This window comes from Heterocephalus glaber, unplaced genomic scaffold (genome assembly GCF_053883595.1).
Source record: "Heterocephalus glaber isolate CG9 unplaced genomic scaffold, H.glaber_assembly_v1.0 deba00001608, whole genome shotgun sequence".
NCBI lineage: Eukaryota > Metazoa > Chordata > Mammalia > Rodentia > Bathyergidae > Heterocephalus > Heterocephalus glaber.
The window spans coordinates 32023213-32041245 of NW_028258379.1; the positions used below are offsets into that span (position 1 = coordinate 32023213).

Consider the following 18033-nt stretch of genomic DNA (forward strand, 5'->3'; position numbering starts at 1 on the left):
ATAACTCAGGTGAAGTGCCTCGAGCTGGGCCTGATATACAGCAGGTGCTCAATGTATGTCAGATACTGGCTGAATTTGAACCCAGGCCTTTCTGACTTTAAACATGTGCTTGTCCTACATTCTGTTCACTTGGTAATTTGCAAATCCCAAATAAAACATTTCACTGGTCGAGATCCCAGGGAGCACAGCATGAGAAGCCTCTCCTCCCCCAGGCCTAAAGCTCCTGTTTCTCATACCCTGCTACTCTTACTGGTTCCATGGCAGTGCCCTGAGATCCCTGTGCACATACAGGAGATGCCTGTGTGAGCCTTTCCTCCGGGCACCCCACACTCAGGGCCCTGCTCCTCCTCGGAGACCACTTCCCAAGCTTTTGGATGGTGTAGTGTTCCACCATGTGGATTACCATGAGTAATCCAACCTGCCCCTTCTTGATGGGCTTGGTTTATTAATTTTTGGTAATTACAAAGAGTGACCCATGTGTTGGCCACCAGCAGGATGAGCTGGCCCACAATCCAGTAGCTTGATGTGCTCAGTGATACTTCCCAACTCCAGTGCTTTCCAACACTGGCTTTCAAATGGCGCTGTGGTTGAACACTCTGGTTCCTCCTGCTGAGGTTTCAGAATTGCCCCCTCCTTCTAGAGCTGTGGGCAAGGCTGCTCGGGGAATCCTGTGAGTCAGTCCAAGGTGGCCCTGGCAGGTGGGCAGGAGCTAGCCGCTCAGACCATGTCTTAGGCCACATCATAGCTGCCTGTCGTCTTAGGGGAAGATGCCTGGCCAACTGTGGCACAAGCCCCTCCTCTCCCTGAGGAAAGCAGAGTGCATAGGACTCCTGTCTTGGAACACAGGGACCATTGCCTGTGCTTCCTGCTTGTACAAGCTCAGCTCAGTGGTTTTGTCTCCTGACCTCATCTGTAATCTGCTCAGTTCCACACCTGGTGGGTGTAAGGGTCCTGGTGGTTGGGGGGAATTGTTAGGAATGTGGCAGTGGAGAGCCAAGCAAGGCTAGAGGGGGTTCGGTTTTAGCTGGAGGCAGTCCACTCTCTGTGACCCGGGAGACACTCCGTGAGCCGACATCTGTGCACTGGGCTATGCCTGTGGAACACACAGACGGCTGTCGGAAGGGCATGTCTTCACCTCACTTTGCAGCTGAGGGGACAGACGGGGCCGGGCCTATTTCCTCCCCAGGTCTGCACAGCGGGACACTCCGTCCTGCCTTAGGCCCAGTGACACCCCTTCTGCCTGGGGAGCAAGTGGCGACCTCCCTGCTTGGGTGGCTCAGGAAGAAGAGCTGGCAAATCACACAGAAGGGACTGCTGGGAGCAAGAGGACCCTGTGGTCTCCTTCCCAGGCTTGGTGACAGGAAATATCACCAGCTTCTCTCCACACACACAATACAATCAGACTTTGTTGTGTGGCCTTTGACTGCCCTCTGTGTGGCTCCAGATCTGCCAGCCTCTTCTCTGTTCCTCCCCTCCCCTCCTGTCCTCTCCCTCGCCCTGCCTTCTTTTCCCTGTCCCGTGATTTGTGCTTTCCCCTTAGGACAGGAAGGGATGTGCCTGGCGACTGAGGGAGGGTTTAGTTCCCATCCGCACTATCTCAGGCCCAAGGGCACCACTGTGAACAATAATAGAGGTGAAGCAGCCTGCTTGGCCAAGGCACTCGGGATCAAGGGGCTCAGCAGGCAGACTGAGAGGACTGCGGGCTGCTTTTCTATATGCTGGGGCGTAGCCAGATTCATGGCTCACTCTGTTCACAGTTTCTGCTTTCTGATCCTTAATGGATTGGGCAAGTAATTTTCCTTACAGAATAAGTCCCTGTTTCCCTGTTTTATCTGAACTTTAAACTGGTGCTGGGCACAGTGGCAAACACATATAATCCTAGCACTTGAGAGGCTGAGGCAGGAAGATCACAATTTCAAGGCCAGCCTGGGCTACATAGCAAGATCTTATCTCAGAAACAAGCCAGACCAAACAAAACCCCACACGCCCACTGGCACCCATTTCCCATCCTTTCCACACTTGTTTCGACAAATGAAAGAAGAAAAACTTGGGGTCGAGGTTCTGATTTTATCAGTGAGAACAGAGGAGGCAGCCCCGTATTCACCAATGACCCACAGCTTAGACCTGTGAGTTATCTCACTCATGCGGTCTGTCCACGGGGCCAGCAGGAGCCGTGTCCATCATACGCACTCAGAGCATGAGCAGCTTCTGTCTGGGAGGTGGCTGGGCTGGTGCCAGGGGAAGAGAGAGCCCGGAGGCCCTCACACCTATCACTAAAGGCCCTGCCTGGGAAGTGACAGGGCCACTTTCTCCCACAGGTCACTGGCCAGATCTGGTCCCACTTGCTTAGCAGGGAAGCAGGAAGTGCAGCACTGCCTTGTGTCCAGGAAAGGGGCTCCTGTCCCCACAGTCCTCCCATTGTCACGTTCCTTGTTTCCTCTCTAGTGACTGTAATACAGGCACACACCCCTGTCTCCCCTGAGACCTCTTGGCTTCATCTCAGTGGCTTTTAATAAGCCCCCATGATGGCTATGCCGTCGCCATGCCGCCTGCTCTGTGCTCTGCATCTTCGTTCTTGTCCCTGTGGCCTCCGTGGTCCAGAAGTGGTGTTTGGCGGCACACCGTTTCCTTAGGCCAGCATCCCAGGAGCAGGCTCTGCATCAGAGGACATAGATAGGTGTGTTTATCCTTTTCATCTGCTCTTGAACCTGCTCTCCAGCACTGGGCACAGCCAGGACTTCCTCAGCTCCTGAGAACATGGGGTCAGTCTCATTCTTAAGGGGCCATGCTTTCTGGGTGGTTCTGTGGCCCTTTGAAATAAAATTGGCTCACAAGGCATTGTTATCAGGCCGTGGAGTCACCTTGGCCTTGATCTCGGTGTGAGTAGTTGTCCACTTTTCTGCCTTGGCCAGGTTTCTCTTGCTTCCTGTTACCCTAGTAATTGGAAAGCAGTTACTGAGAAATTGGGGAAGCAGGTCTGTTGTATTCCCTGGTCTGGGGTACTGTCCTTGGTGCAGCCTGCTGGTATTAGTGTTCAGGTGCAGGTCTTCTCCTCCTCCTGACCTCCCTGAAGGGCACGTGGACCTCCTTTGGGAGTGAATTGCTTGTGCAGAAAAGCCGAACCTCCTCCCCTTGCTTGCTTTGGAATAAAGTCCTAGAAAGATGCACCCTGGCACTGAGGGCCGAGGTTGCGTTCTGTCTGAGTTTTTCCGTGTGGGGCCCAGGCCCAGCCTCTCCTTCCTGAGGTCTGCATGCAGTTCTGTCCTGGATCCTTGGACCTTTGGAGGGCAAGAGGCGTATACTAGACCTACACCTTGTCACCTTTTCATATAGGTCATTTGTCTTACCCTTGGCTGAGGCAAAACTTGACATGGCTTCTGTTTGAAGCCTCAGCTGTAAACACTCCATACCACGAGGTGCATCAGGGAAGAAGGGGGCAAAGAGAAGCCCCAGGCACCTGTGATGTTGCTTGGTATGGAGGGTAATGGTCTGGCCTTGGGAGGAAAAGGAACTGGGTTTCCCACTCTGCTTCTGCTATAGCTTTTGGGCTGTTCAAGAAACTGGGTTTCCATGGTACTGTAACTCCATACCCTTGGGTATGTCACTAACCCCCGTGACTCTTCTTCCTCATCTGTGCCCTGTGGAGTCAGTGTTCGTTAGCAAAGAATAAGCACTAAAATAAGTACTTCATAAAGGCCGTTCATTATCACCAAGGACAGCAAGTTTTGGTGTGGCGGCATGCACTTGGAGGTCTCTCATGTCAGCCAGTAGAAGTGGCCTAGGCTTTGCAGATTCATCTTCGGGCCTGTGTTGGGCTATCATTGGCATAACACCAGGGAGGTTCCCTGTCAGCAGGAATGTGAAGAGCAAGGAGAAAGAAATACCATAGCTGACATTTATTGAGTGTGAGGTACTGATAATAATGCATGTGAAGCTGTGAGACCTCCTGGCCTCATTTAACCACTGTGCCCTGTCTCGGGCTCTGCCTCAGACTGTTGTGAGAATTGCAGGAGTCCCTGCATGCAACAGGCTCAGAGCAGAGCCTGGCACAGAGCAAGTGTCCAAGAGCTGTGGGCCAGAGCTCTGCTGGTGAGGCTTCATGCTGCAGAGATGAAGTCAAGGTTTTGAGAAGGTGCTGGCCCTGCAGGCATCCTCACCTGACGCCTAGTCATGGCTTTGTGAGCCTCAGAGCCATGGCAGCCTGTGTGCGCTGTCCCAGAAGCTGTAGGTTTGGTGCAGCAGCCCTGTACCTCCTTGATCCTGTGATGCCACGAGCAGGGCAGTGAGGGACACCAAAGCCAGAGGCAACGAGCAGCTGCAGCAGGACGGTGCGAGGCAGTTGCCTCAGTCCTGTGGAAACAGTGGGTTAAAGAAGTGGCTGTGTATTTTGGAAGCAGTTCTGGAGGGAAGCACCAAGGCACTGGGGGATGTAGGTGAGACGAGGGAGCCATACATGCTTCCTTTCTGGGGTGGGGTAAGTTGGGAAGTGTGAAAAAGGATTGAACTTTTCCTCCCAGAAGCAAACAGCCCTGTGAGGTGTAGGGAAGAGTCACTTGTGTCCTCATTGTGTGAATGGGGAAACTGGTGTGGAGTGGTTAATGACCTTCCTCAGTCAAGGCCCAGTGGGGCTGGGTGGTTCCCAGGCCTGGCCTGCCCATGCCCCTCCCTGATTCCAGGTGCAGGGGACAGGGCAGTGTTGGCCGGGCTCACTTTGGTTACTGGGCTGGGCACGATTGGGTTAATCATTTTGGAAGTCAAAGGTCACAATTGGGCCACTGGAGTTTGCAGGCTTTTGTCCCATCTCCTCCCAGCACCTCTCTCCCCCAAGCCTTGCAGCCTTTGTGACTGAGGAAACACAGGCCCCTTGTTCTCTCCCGATTCCGAACCTTGCACGCTGCACAGACCAGCGTCTAGCATTGGCCTCACAGCATGGCCTGACTTGGAAACGGAGTGCCCACGGACCTCCTCTGGCCTCAGTGGGCGGCCCTTTCATCGCGACACCCTCACTCCTTGCCGAGAGGGACAGAAGAGAACAAGAAGTCCCTGGGAATGTTCTCTTTCCCGGGGGCAGAGTGTGGTCAGAAAAACAGAATGACAAACTTGTGTTGAGTTTGCTTTTGCCTGGGTGCCTGTCCTTGCCCCGTCTGCAGACCTCTGCAGCATCCCCTCTTCTGGAGCATCCTCTCCCCTCTCCTAAGGGTCCCCTCCCCTGCACCCAAGCCTGCTGTCCCATGATGCGCTGTCTGCCCACATGGAGGCCTGGCCTCTTCCTTTCCAGCCAATGAGGAGACGGAGGCTCAGGTGAGGTGTTTTCAGGGGAACAGAGTCTTTCAGAGAGAGGTGTCATGTCCGGCCACTTGGGAAAATGAGATGCCTGAAGAGCCTTTATAGCCACAGTGACCCTGCTTATGGCCTGCAAAGATGCTGGAGCAGAGACAGCAGCTGGATAGTGGCTAGGCCTGGTGCATGTCCCAAGTGGCTGTTCTCGTGCAAGGGCTTTACTGGCATAAAAATGCTTGGAAAATACAGAGAAAAGTGGCCAGCTTCCAGATCTCAACTGTTTACCTTCAGCAGAATGGCCAGGAACGCAGAGAGATTATTTTCCTAATAGCCTACGGTTGTCAGGTCCACATGCCTTAGGCTGATACCAGAGGTGTCCCTCTGCCCACCTTACCAAATCCTAAGGGGACCCCCTGGCTCCTCCCTGGTTGATTTCTTTCTTTTCTTTTGGCTTTTTGAGCCAGGGTCTCTATATTTCAAACTGGCCTTGAAATCATTATGTAGCCCAGGCTGGCTTCAAACGCGTGGTAATCCTCCTGCCTCAGCCTCCTGAGTCCTGGGATTACAGGCGTGTGTTACCACACCTCTCGGGCTGATTTCTGTCTCTGATGCTGCATAGAGACCTAGGAGGTTGTCTTTGGGGATGTGGGTGACAGATGTGGTTGTGCCAGCCCTGTGGTTTGTGCCCAGTGTCACTATATTTGTAGCTGTCTCAATTTGAAAATACTGGCCTCTTGTTTCGGTGCCTGTCATAGTGGAGTACAGAAGGAAGGGCTGGCATCTGTGGCACCTTGAGTCCTCTCCTTTCTCTACCTCTTCCCACTGACTTCTCTACCTTCCTTTGGATTCTGCTTTTTTTGGGGAGAAGAGGGTTTGGGTCAGAACATACTGTAATATGGAGTCTGCAGATTGAGCCAGAAAGGCCCTTGAAGCTTTCCCTTTTCACTCGAGGAGAAACTGAGGCCAGAGGAATGGCAAATTCCGGTCAGCTGGCAGTTCGGCAAGAGCTGCCACAGGGGCTTTGCTGCCTCGTGTCCATCTGCTTCCCATTGCTTGGTTTGGGTGACCGCTTTTTCCATCTTGGGTGCTTGGTGTCCTGTTCCGGGAAGGGAGAAGGTTGTCCCCAGCTCCTGGGCTCACTGTGAGAGTGAATGTGTGATTGTCTCAAGAGGACATTTGGGACATGCCCCTTGCCCTCATCCAGAAGGGGTGGTCAGGTCAGTGCTGCAGCCGTCTGGGTCTTGCTGGGGTTTGTTTTGTTTTGTTTTGTTTTGTTTTGTTTTGTTTTGTTTTGGTACCAGGGATCGAACTTGGGTCCTTGCGCTTGCACAGCAGGCCAGGCGGCGAAACTGCTGAGCTAAATCCCCAGCCCTTGCCGTTTTGTTTTGTATTGTACACAGTCTCCATGGGGAGAGAAGCGTATTCTTCAGTCTCATTGTGAGGTCTCTGGCTTTATTTTTTTCCCCTTAAATAGGAGAGATCCCTTAACATTTTACCTAGCAAACAATAAAAAAAGAGGAGTTAAGAAGGTCAGCAGGAAAGGACCAGTACATACTGAAAAAGAGTTAAAATAAGCTAGCACGTGTGCCTGAGTATGGGCAGGGCCCGAGGAGCTCACAAGGAAGAGTGCCCCAGGGTGAACAAGTGTGGTGGGCTGTCACCACCCCCAGGCCCGGGGGGACAGGAGGACCAGAAATGTAATTGGAGCCATAGAGATGGCTGTCTTGGGAGAGGGGTTGTGGCTGCCGCCAGAAATTCAACAGGTGATGGGGCCCAGGGGAGCATGAGAAGCATGAGGATGGCCGAATAAACACCCGGCTGCTCCCCCTCCCATCTTCTGCTGGGGCCCCTGGGTGTCCTGACTTGGCCAGTGGTTGTGGCTCTAAAGCCCAGCCTTCCAGAGCACCGAGTGGGCACTGGCCAGAGAAGGGACAGGGATGGATGGACAGATTTGCATCCTAGCTCCTCTGCTTCCTCTTACTGAGGTCCCAGGTAGGTGTTAAGTCTCCGTTCCCCCCTTTCCTCATTGTAAAATCCTTTCTCATGGTGGTTGGAAATAAAACAGAACAAGCACATGTAAACTGTGAGCACCGTGCCTGCTTGGAATGATCGTCTGTAGCTGTCATGTGATGTCTTTGCTGACAGTGGAGAGAGAGCCCTTGGATCCTGGAGGGAGATGCACTTGGGCAGGGTTGAGGTAGGGCGGGGCTCATGGCCTTCTCTGGCCTCTGGTGAGCCATGCAGGGGGTCAGCCAGGTGCCAGGCTGGCGCCGTAGCCTCCATGGGACAGGCTTTGCAGGTGGTAGTGATCGTGTGCTGGCTGCAGACATCTGGTCGTTCAGGAAGCATGGTGTCAGGCTGCCCTGGCTGCCGGCAGGTGTTCCTGGCTTGGGATCAGGTGATGCTGACTATCAGCCAGCAGCTCTGGCTGCCTTGGGGCCTGATCTCCCCAGGACCGGGTTCTTGAAAAAATAAACACATTCCCTCCTGGAGCAGCGTGAGCAGCACTACCCTGATTGCGGGCCGCTTATTCTCCTCTGCAGCTCATCAAGAGCCCACATCTCAGCCCAGCGCAGTTCTGGCTGGGTTCTCCAGGCAGCAGCTCTTAGATTTCCCAGGACCACAGCTTTGCCGAGACTTTCTGTGGTTACATGGAAAGAGTATTCACTCAGATTCACTCAGTAAAGATTCACTTCATTCTGGTTAGGCCCTGTGACTGTAGTCATTTTACTTAACATTTCTGAGCCATTTCCCTAGGTTGTTGGGCTGATGAGATATAATCAATAAATGCTTTTTCTATACAACTGTTTATAGCATTGCTTGCTTGCTCTGGGTGGCATGGGTTATGGGGACCAGAAGTGCAAATCGGGGAGTTGGGGAAAGATACAAGCAGTGGGGCTTTAGGGGGCTGTTCCTGTCAGTCCTGCCCACATTTTGCACAAGAATCTTGCAAAACAAGATTCAGTTTTGCAATTGGAGCGGAGGGACCCAGAGGACCCTTGAACTGTCTTGCCTTGGTGGAGAGCCTGGTGTGCTGCCCCCTCCCGACGTACTACACAGGCTTGAGAGTCCTTGGGGGGTCAGGGTAGTCAGTAGAAGGGGCAACAGATGCAGGTGCTAAAGTTGTTGCCTCATCTTTGTTCAGCTGAACCTCAGCCGGCCGATTGAGGAGCAGGGTCCCCTGGACGTCATCATCCACAAGCTGACCGATGTCATCCTCGAAGCTGACCAGAATGACAGCCAGTCCCTGGAGCTGGTGCACAGGTTCCAGGTGAGTGAAGATGGGGGCAGAGTGGAGACCTGGGAATTGCTGTAGGCTATGGATCAAGTAGTAGCGGCTGTCTCAACATGTCATCCACAGAAGTGGTTCTGCCACTGGCAAGACATGGCTTCCTGGCAGGTGCTTCTCTGCAAGTGAGGCCCCAGTCACATAGGACAGACACCCAGGGTGTGTACACCCTGCCACCCAGCCCATGATGATGTGGGCGACTGCTCAGATCGCTGTGAATCCAGATGTGGCTGCCACATCCTCAGCACAGGGATGCTCAGCCCTGACAGTGGCTCTGTCTTGGCATTATTTCCTCAGCAGCCTCCCCGGTCCTGACCCCACTGGTGAGGTTTTCATGTCGGCCAGCTGCTGCCACTGCCACTGCCACCAGCCTGCCCTCTGTGTTCCCTTTTGTGGACAGATATGATTCTTCTGGGAATCAGCTCAGGGTCACAAAAGACAAAGTCATATTATCAACAGAAATGCAACCGGAATAGTGGCTGTTCCCCCCGCCTTCCTGGCAGGACAGGGGTGCCTGAGCTAACACTTCTGAGTAATAACTGGGGACTTGGCGTCCATTTCTCTCCATCAGGACAAAGGGGCTCTTGTCGCGTAGTAGCTGTGCTGCTGACAGTGCTCTTCTTTCTCATGCAGTCAGAGCCATAGGCCCCAGCCTCCCTCACTTCCAGTGGCTCTCGCCTGCATCCTCGGCCAGCTCCCTGCTGTAGAGTCCTGCTTGCCACCTAGGAGTCGCCTTTGACCAGTTGCAACTGCTCCTGGCTTCTGGTGCCCTGATGGTGGTGGGGCTGGAGTGAGATGGGGAAGTGTCCCCATGTCATGCATGCCTTCCAGCAGCCCAAAGTCCCTCCTGCTTGCTGGGCTTCTCTTCTCACGGGGTTGAGGCCGTGGGAAAGGTATGGGCATGGTTTTCTGCGACTTGGTGAGTCTCAGCTTTCTTATTTATAAAATGGGTGCTGGTCACAGGAAAATCTCCAGGCCTGTTGGCCAGAGCAGATAGATGATGACGTTGAGTGTTAACACCATGCCAGCCTCACCAAGCTCCCTGGAGACCCCCATCACACTTGGCAAGTTCTAGCTATGCACTGGGAGCTCTCCGGGCACCGGGGATTGAGCACGAACAAACAGGAAACATTTGCCTGGCTGACTGACTGCTTGTTGGGCCCACGTCCCATGGAGGGTCAGGCTGAGGAACACTCACCCCGTGCTCATTCAATCTCCACAGCCTCTTGGGAAGGACTGGCCTGCCTTGTTTTATAACCAGGAAACTGAGTATCAGGAGTATGTGTAGGGTGTCCACAGGGACCCGGCAGAGCCAGGATCGATCCAGTCTTGACTTTCTCAGGGGACCCACTGCTCAATCCCACAGGGTGGCTCTTCTGTCTTCTTGGGCCCCTGCCCCGTAATCTTCATGGTTGCACCCCCAGCTGGTGACCACTAAAACAGTGCCCTTCATAATCCCTGATGTGTCCACATCTGCCTTGCCTGGTCTTCTCTAGGAGGCCTCCAGATGTCTGGTGTACCTGGTGATGTTCTTTGGGGAGCACAGTGGGCCTGGGGAGCAGCAGAGAACTTTGAGGCAGGGATTCCCAAGGGATAGATGGAAGGATGGTGGCCTTGTGAGGACCCTGCTGTGCCACTTGGGCAGCCTGGGCAATGTGTAATGATAGCAATCATTATTATAGCCAGAAGCATTCACAGCAGCCACGACATGCCAAGCCCTGTTGTAAAGTGCTTTATAAATATTAACTCGTATGCTTGTTGAGCAATAAGATTTTCTGACGCCCCCATACAGGTGAAGAAACAGGTATAGGAAGGTTGGGCAGTTTCCTCAAGTCTCCATAATTAGAAGGCAGTGTGGTGGGATTTGAACCTGCACTGGGGGTGAACCTCGCTCTCCCTACCTGGCCTCCCCAGAGAGAGAGGTTGACTCAGCCTCAAAACTGACACCCACCCTGCACGACAGTCTTGTCCTCATTAAAATGAGATACCAGTGGTCATCAGGGCCCTGTGTATGAAGTGCCTGGTGTGTGCTGAGGGCTCACAGCCCTTCCTGCTGCTGGGCTTCCAGTATGGCTTCCACAGCTCCCTCTGTTAGAACAGTACCAGCTTTCTGTGAAGGTATGGCCCCCAGCTAGCCCTGGTGCCCAGGAGTTATGGGACAGCTACCCCTGGGTGGTGGAAGTCTGCCCCCCACTGGGTATGTTTCTCAGGGAGGGTCTTGGCTGGGTCCCTGAGTCTGTCCCATCTGTCACACACGCATTTGGCTCTGGCCAGGAGTGGTGGCCTCAGGAAAACCTTCCAGCCCCAGTATTTCTGGGATAAATTTTCATTGCAGTTGGTATTTCAGTAAGAAGCCAGATATCTGATAAGGCCAGGAAGTTTCCTCTTTTGTTGAAGAGAACAATCCTTTGGGAAAAAAATGTGCCAGGCTTTCCAGAGGCCCCAGGAGGAGAGGCGCCAAGCAGGACCTGTCATGGTGGGGAGGGGACTCCTCAGTGAGGGCATGAAAGAGCATGCCTGTGCCACCAGGAATGGTGCTGTCCATGCTGACCTGGTCATCTCCCTTGGCAGAGATAGAGGTGCAGGCTCAGAGCCAGGCCACATGAACTTTGAGGCTGACATTTGACCTTGACCATGCCCTTTGTCTTCAGATTCTTAATTTTTATTCTTGGGATATTAACAAGGAGGCATTGTTATTGTTTGGGGACTGGGAGGGACAGGGATGTCACAGTCAGTGGCACATCAATGTCAGAGGTGGGAAGCATAGCCCAGGGTTTGGGTTTGCAAAGCAGCCCTTCCTGCATTTGTTGTGAGCAGTAAAACAGTTCATACGGCCTGCTTCTGCTTAAAGGGTCTTCCCGAGGCAGTGTTCAGGTCCTCTGGGAAGTGTTTGGAGGCTGTATGGAAAAAGGTGAGTTTCTGGGCCATTCCTGAAAGCTCCAAAATGTTCCACAGTGGGATGCTTCCATAGACCCCTGGTCCCCAGAGGCGGAAGGAACTCTTGAACTGGGTGGCCGTGCTTCCCTCTGGCTGCCCAGGTGGACAGGTTGGAGGGTGTGGGCCTGGGGTGCTGTTGTTTTGTTTTGTTTTTCCTTTTGGGTTAGCCTCACGGTGACTTGATTCGGACAGCCGTTGGGATGATTTAGTTACTTTTCTGGTCTAAGGTTCATTTGGAGCCAGTGTCCTGGTGCCATCTGGCTCTTCTGCCTGAGATTTGGTTATCAGTGCACAGATGTGGGCAAAGGTCCCCTGGGGATCCTGCCCATGTGGGTGCATGGGGCTGACCAGAAGCCCATGGGCCTCCTGGCACCTTAAGCAGCTTCCTCAGGGGAGCAATGGACACCTCCTTGCTGTTGCTCCCAGTGCTATGCCAGGTGGGTGGGATGGCCCTCCTCCTCTGCTGCTGTCTGTTCAGCACCTAGAGTTGGCTTAGTGGGGTTATGGTGGTCTTGATCCAGAGGGATGTTCCCTGAATGAGCTTAGAGGAATGAGGCTGGAGTCTACACAGCTTCTTCTCCCATTTTGATCAGCTGAAAGACTGTTAGTTGGCCCTAGTGTTCCTGGACCCCCTCTCTGAATATATTCTCCAACGACAGCTTCCTCCACAGTGCTGAGCACCATCCACATGAGCTCCCTGCCAGGAGAGCAGGCCGGGGGCCCTGAGAATGGCCCTTGGAGCCCAGAGTGAGCCCAGGGAAACACAGCTCTTGTCACAGTATGGACTGCTGCGCACCTTCTCTCTGTGGTGGGACTGACTAAACGCCATGATTGTTAACATGGCTCATGGGTCCGAGTGCCCTGGTGGCTGCCTCTCTTCTCAGCCTCATCCTGCCCCACCTGCCCCTTCCTCACCACACTGACCCTCCCACAGCAGCTGCTCAAGCCTGCTGTTGATCACTCCAGTGCTGTGCACCACGGTTCCTTCAGCCCCCTGTGGGAAGGGCCTTCGCAGGGAGCATTTTCCATGATCATCAGACATAGCTCCTGTCCTCTGCTCTCCTAACTTTGCTCCTTTCCTTCACCTATTTGGAAGGTCATAATTCCTTATCAGGTCTGATAGACTACCTCTCCATGGGCAGGGTGGGGGTGCATCTGCTCTCTGGTATTCCCATTGTTGCCCTGGGTGCCTGTGTGCTTGTCATAGGTGCATACAGAGTGCTTGCCTTGTGCAGGGGACTCAGGGGGCAGGGCACCAGCTCTGGTGGGCAGCAAGGGTTTATGAGGCAGAAGGCACAGCCTCATGGGCGTGTGTGGGATGTCCGCAGGAGCCAGCCAGGGATGGGAGGAGGTGTGGCAAGGCCGGATCCCGGGGCGTTTTCATGCCAGCCTGTGGAGTTTGGACTTTCTCCTGCAGAGGGGTCGGGGGACGGGATGGTAGCAGCAAGAACAGGTCTGATTGGCAGAGTGGCCCTGCAGGAGGGGATGGGAGTTGCCAGGACAGGGTGAACTCTGAGCAGGCGGGGCCAGCAGTTAGTCAGCCACCCAGCTGGGCGTTTCCCTGATGAAGAGGAGGGAGCTCATGACTCAAGGTCCCAGCGGGACCCCTCCCTGTCCTCAGCCCTGGGTGTCTTGTGGTCTCAAGCTCGCCCTCCCTCAGCTGTGACAGGGCAAAGGCCCACTCCTCTCTCAGGTTCCTGGTGTTCATTTGTATAAAAGAGGTCAGGGAAGGGAGTGCTTTACTTGTCCCCAGAGAGGCAGGGAGAGTACACTGGGCCACCGTGGCTCTTTATCAGTGACAGCATCTACTCACCCTCCAGTTGCCTCCAGCCAGGGGACGGGGACCAGGCGGACAGATTGGGCACAAGCAGGGAGGGTGTGGCCTTCTCTCCTGGGGAACCGCAGGCTCAGGTTCCTGTAGAGGCTGGTGGGGAGCAGGGCCTTCACAGCCTTCCTGCTGGCTGGCTGAGCGAGGCCCCACTTCAGTGTGGGGGCGAGCAGCTCCTGACACCCAGTGCTGCCTGGTGTCTGGCTCAAGCCTCAGCTGTGCTCAGCTCTGTAACTCTGCTAGGTGCCCGGGACCCACAATGCCTGAGCAGCCTGACAGGTCGCCTCGGCAGGGGGACAGAAACGCAGTGAAGTGACCCACAGTGACACAGACTCTTACTCTGCACTGGCCCGTCTGGCCTCACAGTGGACTGCAGGGGTAGGGGAAGTCGCACTTCCTGCAGACGGGACAAGTACTGTGCAGTTCTTTTTCTTAAAAAATTAAAGTATTTCCTAGTGTTGTTAAGAGCATTAAACAAATTCATATGCATGATGCACTTAGAACAGCACCTGGAGTGAGTGCTGAGTGTGGGTGCGTGTGCATCTGTGTGCATGTGTGTAAGTACTGGCTGCTCTACATTAGCACCTGGGGTGTGGTCGTGCATGCAGACACTCCACACAGGACTGGCGCTCAGGAGCACTTGGTCACACAGCTGACATCATGGTTGTTACAATGGCAGTAGCACTACTCACAGCATTATCTGTGGCTCCAGGGACTTGAGAATTCTCAGTTGTAATTGGAATCAGTAAAGCAGTGGTTATGAATGTGTCCTCACTGAGCAGCACGCCTGAGAGGGCAGTGGAAACATGGACTGACAGCCCAAGGGGCAGGGCAGACAGGGGTCAGTGGGACTTGGCTGTCCTCCTTGGCTCCCCCCCTTACCAGCCAGCCCTCTTGGTTGCCTGTGGCATGAGGAGCATGCTGGATGGCATGTGAGACTTGAGACTTTGACATTGGGAACCACCCAGTTGAGCTCCAGAGGCAGCTGTCTTGATTGCAGGCATCACCTGCAAGGCCATTGGCCTGGGACCCAGAGTGATCGCACCACTGGGTGAAGCCATGCTGTCAACCTCAGGTGCTCAGCAAGCAGCTGCAGGGATGGGATCTGCACTGTGTTGGGGAGAAGGGAGATGGAGAGGGTTACAAAGGCTTCTGTTCTGAGCCTTCGAACCAGGGTAAGGAAGGCGGCTTCTAAACCCACAAGATGTTACGTAGTGCCACAGAATCTAGTAAGTTTCTGCTGGGTTCCCATGGGGGCTGGTGGGATAGAGTGAGGGGTGCAGGCCCCAATGAGAGGTTTGTGCTGTCACCACAGCCACAGGAAACCTCTGGCTGAGCAAGTTCCATGTGGCCCACCCTGTCTTGGTCCTCTTTGTCTGTTACTAGTTGGTCCTCAGTTTAGTCCCTGGGATGATGGAATTATGTCCCCATTTTTCAGACAAGGAAACTGAGGCCCAAGAAAGTCATCACCTGCCTGGGATCAGTTAAAGAGCAGCGGAGTCAGGATTGTAGCTCACATTCTCTTCACATGTGTCACAAAGGGGCTTTGGCCAGCAGCTCGTCCTTCCCCCCTTCCCTAGTGAGTAGATCAGTGACCTAAGGTCACTTGAGGAAGAAGTTGTCATCTGGGATTGCTTCTGGCCCAGGTGGCATCATGCAGTGACAAAATGTTGTTCAGCAGATGCCAGAGGAGGCAGAATCGGGCACGTCCCAGTCCCAGAGGAGCAGACCCTGTCCTGGGTTACTGTGAGGTCAGCCTTGAGATACCTGCTGCTCTGGGTCACAAGGCCACTCCTCCCATGGTAGAGACAGCCACACAATCAGCCCATTGTGTGGTGAGCCTGGGCCAGGCCCGCAGTGGGTGGCCGGGAATTGCTCTTTCTGTTGTAGCAGCGTGGTACTTTTTGGTGCCAGCAGCTGGTTGCAGGTATTTCCCACGTGGAAAGGAAAGGAAGCCTCGGTTGCAGGTGGACCTGTGACTCTGTTCCCACCGAGCAGCAGGGCTGGTCTTTGTATAGCCCAGGTGGCAGATGGCTGGGGAGGGTGGCCAGAAGCGAGTCCTGAGCTGCACGCTGGCCCTGGCCCTGGCCCTCTGTGCATATAGAGACTGTCAGGGTTCTGCAACTCAGGGTTTGGGGCTTGTTGAGCTTTAAAAGTACAGATGTTCTGCCGCCTGCCTTGCAATCCCAAGGTCCTGAGTTCGATCCCTGGTACCAAAAAAAAAATGCAGATGTTTATTAATTATACATTTTCCACAGCTGTAGAAGAAACTTTTATACATGTTATTTTGGGATTTCTCTGCCTCTACACTATTGACATCTTGGACTAGATTATTCTGTTTCGTTAGGGGCCTGTCCTGTGCCATCCAGGATGTTGAGCGACCCACCTGGCTCTACCCATTAGATGCCAGGAGTGCTCCTCATCACAGCCCTTGTGTGATGACCAGAAATATCTGCAGACACTGGCAGATGTTCGGGGAGGGGGGTAGTCGTCCCTGGCTAAGCACCACTGCATTTCTTAAGACATGGTTTTGGCAGCTGTGAGTGCCCCGAGGTGTCAGGAAAGTCAGTCCTGTGTGTAAGCATGAACACCGAGGCCACACTGGCCTGGCATCTGGAGTTTAGTGATTGAGACTTCAATCCAAGGGGACTGTAGTCTCATGGGCTTCTTTTCATCAGCATCCCCCACAGCAGAAAGGGCACCTTGTTTTCCATCCTCCTGGATTGTTTTGGGGGCATGACTTCCTGCCTTGTTTCTGTGCCGCCCATGTGGGCACCGTGCTGTGGTGAATTCCAGTGTGGCTTCCATTGACTTCCTGTAATCGATCAGTTGCCACCTCCAGGCAGACTGCACATTGGTCCTCTGCTGGCCTTGATCTTGTGGGGCCACACAGAGTGAGGCCTGAGGACATCCCCCGTGGACCTCCCTCCCCTATGCCTGCGAGGGCCCATGTCCTGTGCCTCAGTTCCACACCTCCTGGCTTCAAACCTCCATGTCCAGCCCTGATCTGACCACATCAGTCTCTCCACTGATCAGCGAGCTCATTCATCGAATAACTATTTGGTTCAAGCGTCCTTCCTTCAACAAATTTTAATGGGGCACTTACTGTGTGCCCAGAATCACATTGCAAATGCAGCAAATAAGACAGGTCAGGTGGACATAGTTCCTGTCCTCGTGGAGTTGTGTTTGTGTTGGTGTGTATGTGTGTGTACATTGGGGAACAAGGATCATGCAAACCGAATGCAGATAACTAGAATAGAAAGTAGCACAGTCCCAGTTATACTAGGAGAAAACAAATCAAGGCCTGTGATAACCAGGGACGAGATAGTCACTGATCTTCCTGAGGAGTTGACACTTGAGCTGAGGGCTAGAAGGGTACCCTGAAGCCTGTCCTGGAAGGGAGGGGAGATGGGAGCAGATGGAGATGAGCTCAGTGTCTGCCAGGCCCTGCAGAGGACAGGGCCTGGCGCTAGCCGAGCACAGTGGCCAGGGGAGCATGTGTCCACATTGGCAGGGGACATGCCCTTGCCTGGTGGCCTCTGAGGCTAAATGACCTCATGCTCTCTCTGATGACCTTGAGTTGAACCACATAGAACCATTTTCTGGTTCCTAAGCTCTCTGAGGAGGAAGAGAACCCTGCCTGTGACAGGGACCAGTGGCAGAACAACTCCAACCTCTGAGCTCACCCATGGTTTAGATTAGAGTATGCAGCATCAGGTCAGTCTGCAGTGCAGTGTGCCAGGGCCAGGGGCATCTGGCAGGGTGCTCACTTACCCCCTCACACGGCCAGAGCCCGCTGGAAACCGGAAGGCCAGGGTGACTGCAGGCAGAGGCAAGGACCTGGGGATCCTCTGGCCTGCTTGACCCCTGATTGTTCCGGAGTTCAGCAGCACCACTGCAGACTATGTGATTCCAGGGCCCCTCCTCCCTGGATGCTAATGTAGAAGCCCTGAGTCTTGGCTGTGGCCAAGCACTGAGTGAAGAGGGCAAGGGAGGCTGTGGTCATCAGGAGGTCCGCATTTTCTGGGAACTGACTGTCAGATGCAGGCTGTGGGCAAGGGCAGGGCCAGCAGGGGTTGGCCTGGATCCAGGGCAGCTGCCTGAGAGTCATATGTGGTGGAGGGGGCTCTGCAAGATCCCCTGAGCAGGTCCTTGGAGGTGTGCGAGGGGAGTGAGGGGCTGCTGCCGGGAGTGGAGGAGCCACATTCAAAGTGACCTTGAGCCAGGTGACCACTGAGACCCCTCCAGCCCCAACAGCCTGTGATCCATGAGTGGAAATCCCAGCCTCTCCTCCATCCCGTGCGGCAGTGCCTTCTCCAGGGACCTGCACGCCATGTGTGGTCTCAGTCTTCCCTAGTTGTCCAGAGGACCCAGTGAGTACTGTGGCACCAGGACAGAGGGTCTGTGACATCTGTCAGGAGAGCAGCCCCAGCCAGGCGCCTTGCCTACCTCCCTCCCACTGAGGGAAGACAAAATAAGCTTAGAAGTTTGGTGCTGAGCTCTGAAGACAAAAAGGAACGCATTGTTTTGGTGGGGGCTCAGGAAGGAAAGGAGAAATCTCCTGACGCAGAATAACAGCATTGGGTTTCCATCCAATGCCTTGGTGTAGTCCTCAGGGTTCATTTTTGGCCAGGGTAACATTTTTCATGGGCTTTTGTGCCAGCTCTTGAACAGCAGCTTCTCCCTGCGGAGTCCACAT

General features: G+C 54.1%; 1 protein-coding gene across 3 annotated transcripts in view; it reads left to right on the top strand.

The window, feature by feature from the left end:
- Itpk1 (inositol-tetrakisphosphate 1-kinase) overlaps positions 1-18033 on the top strand; it is a 148322-nt gene that overhangs the window by 78907 nt on the left and 51382 nt on the right. For all 3 annotated transcript variants that reach the window (XM_087195503.1, XM_087195502.1, XM_004837032.4), the window contains one exon: positions 8426-8551. Coding sequence is in view for 2 of the 3 variants with exons in the window: in XM_087195502.1 (XP_087051628.1) it covers positions 8426-8551 (126 nt within the window). In the remaining variant the exon portion in view is untranslated. The remainder of the gene's footprint in view (positions 1-8425; positions 8552-18033) is intronic.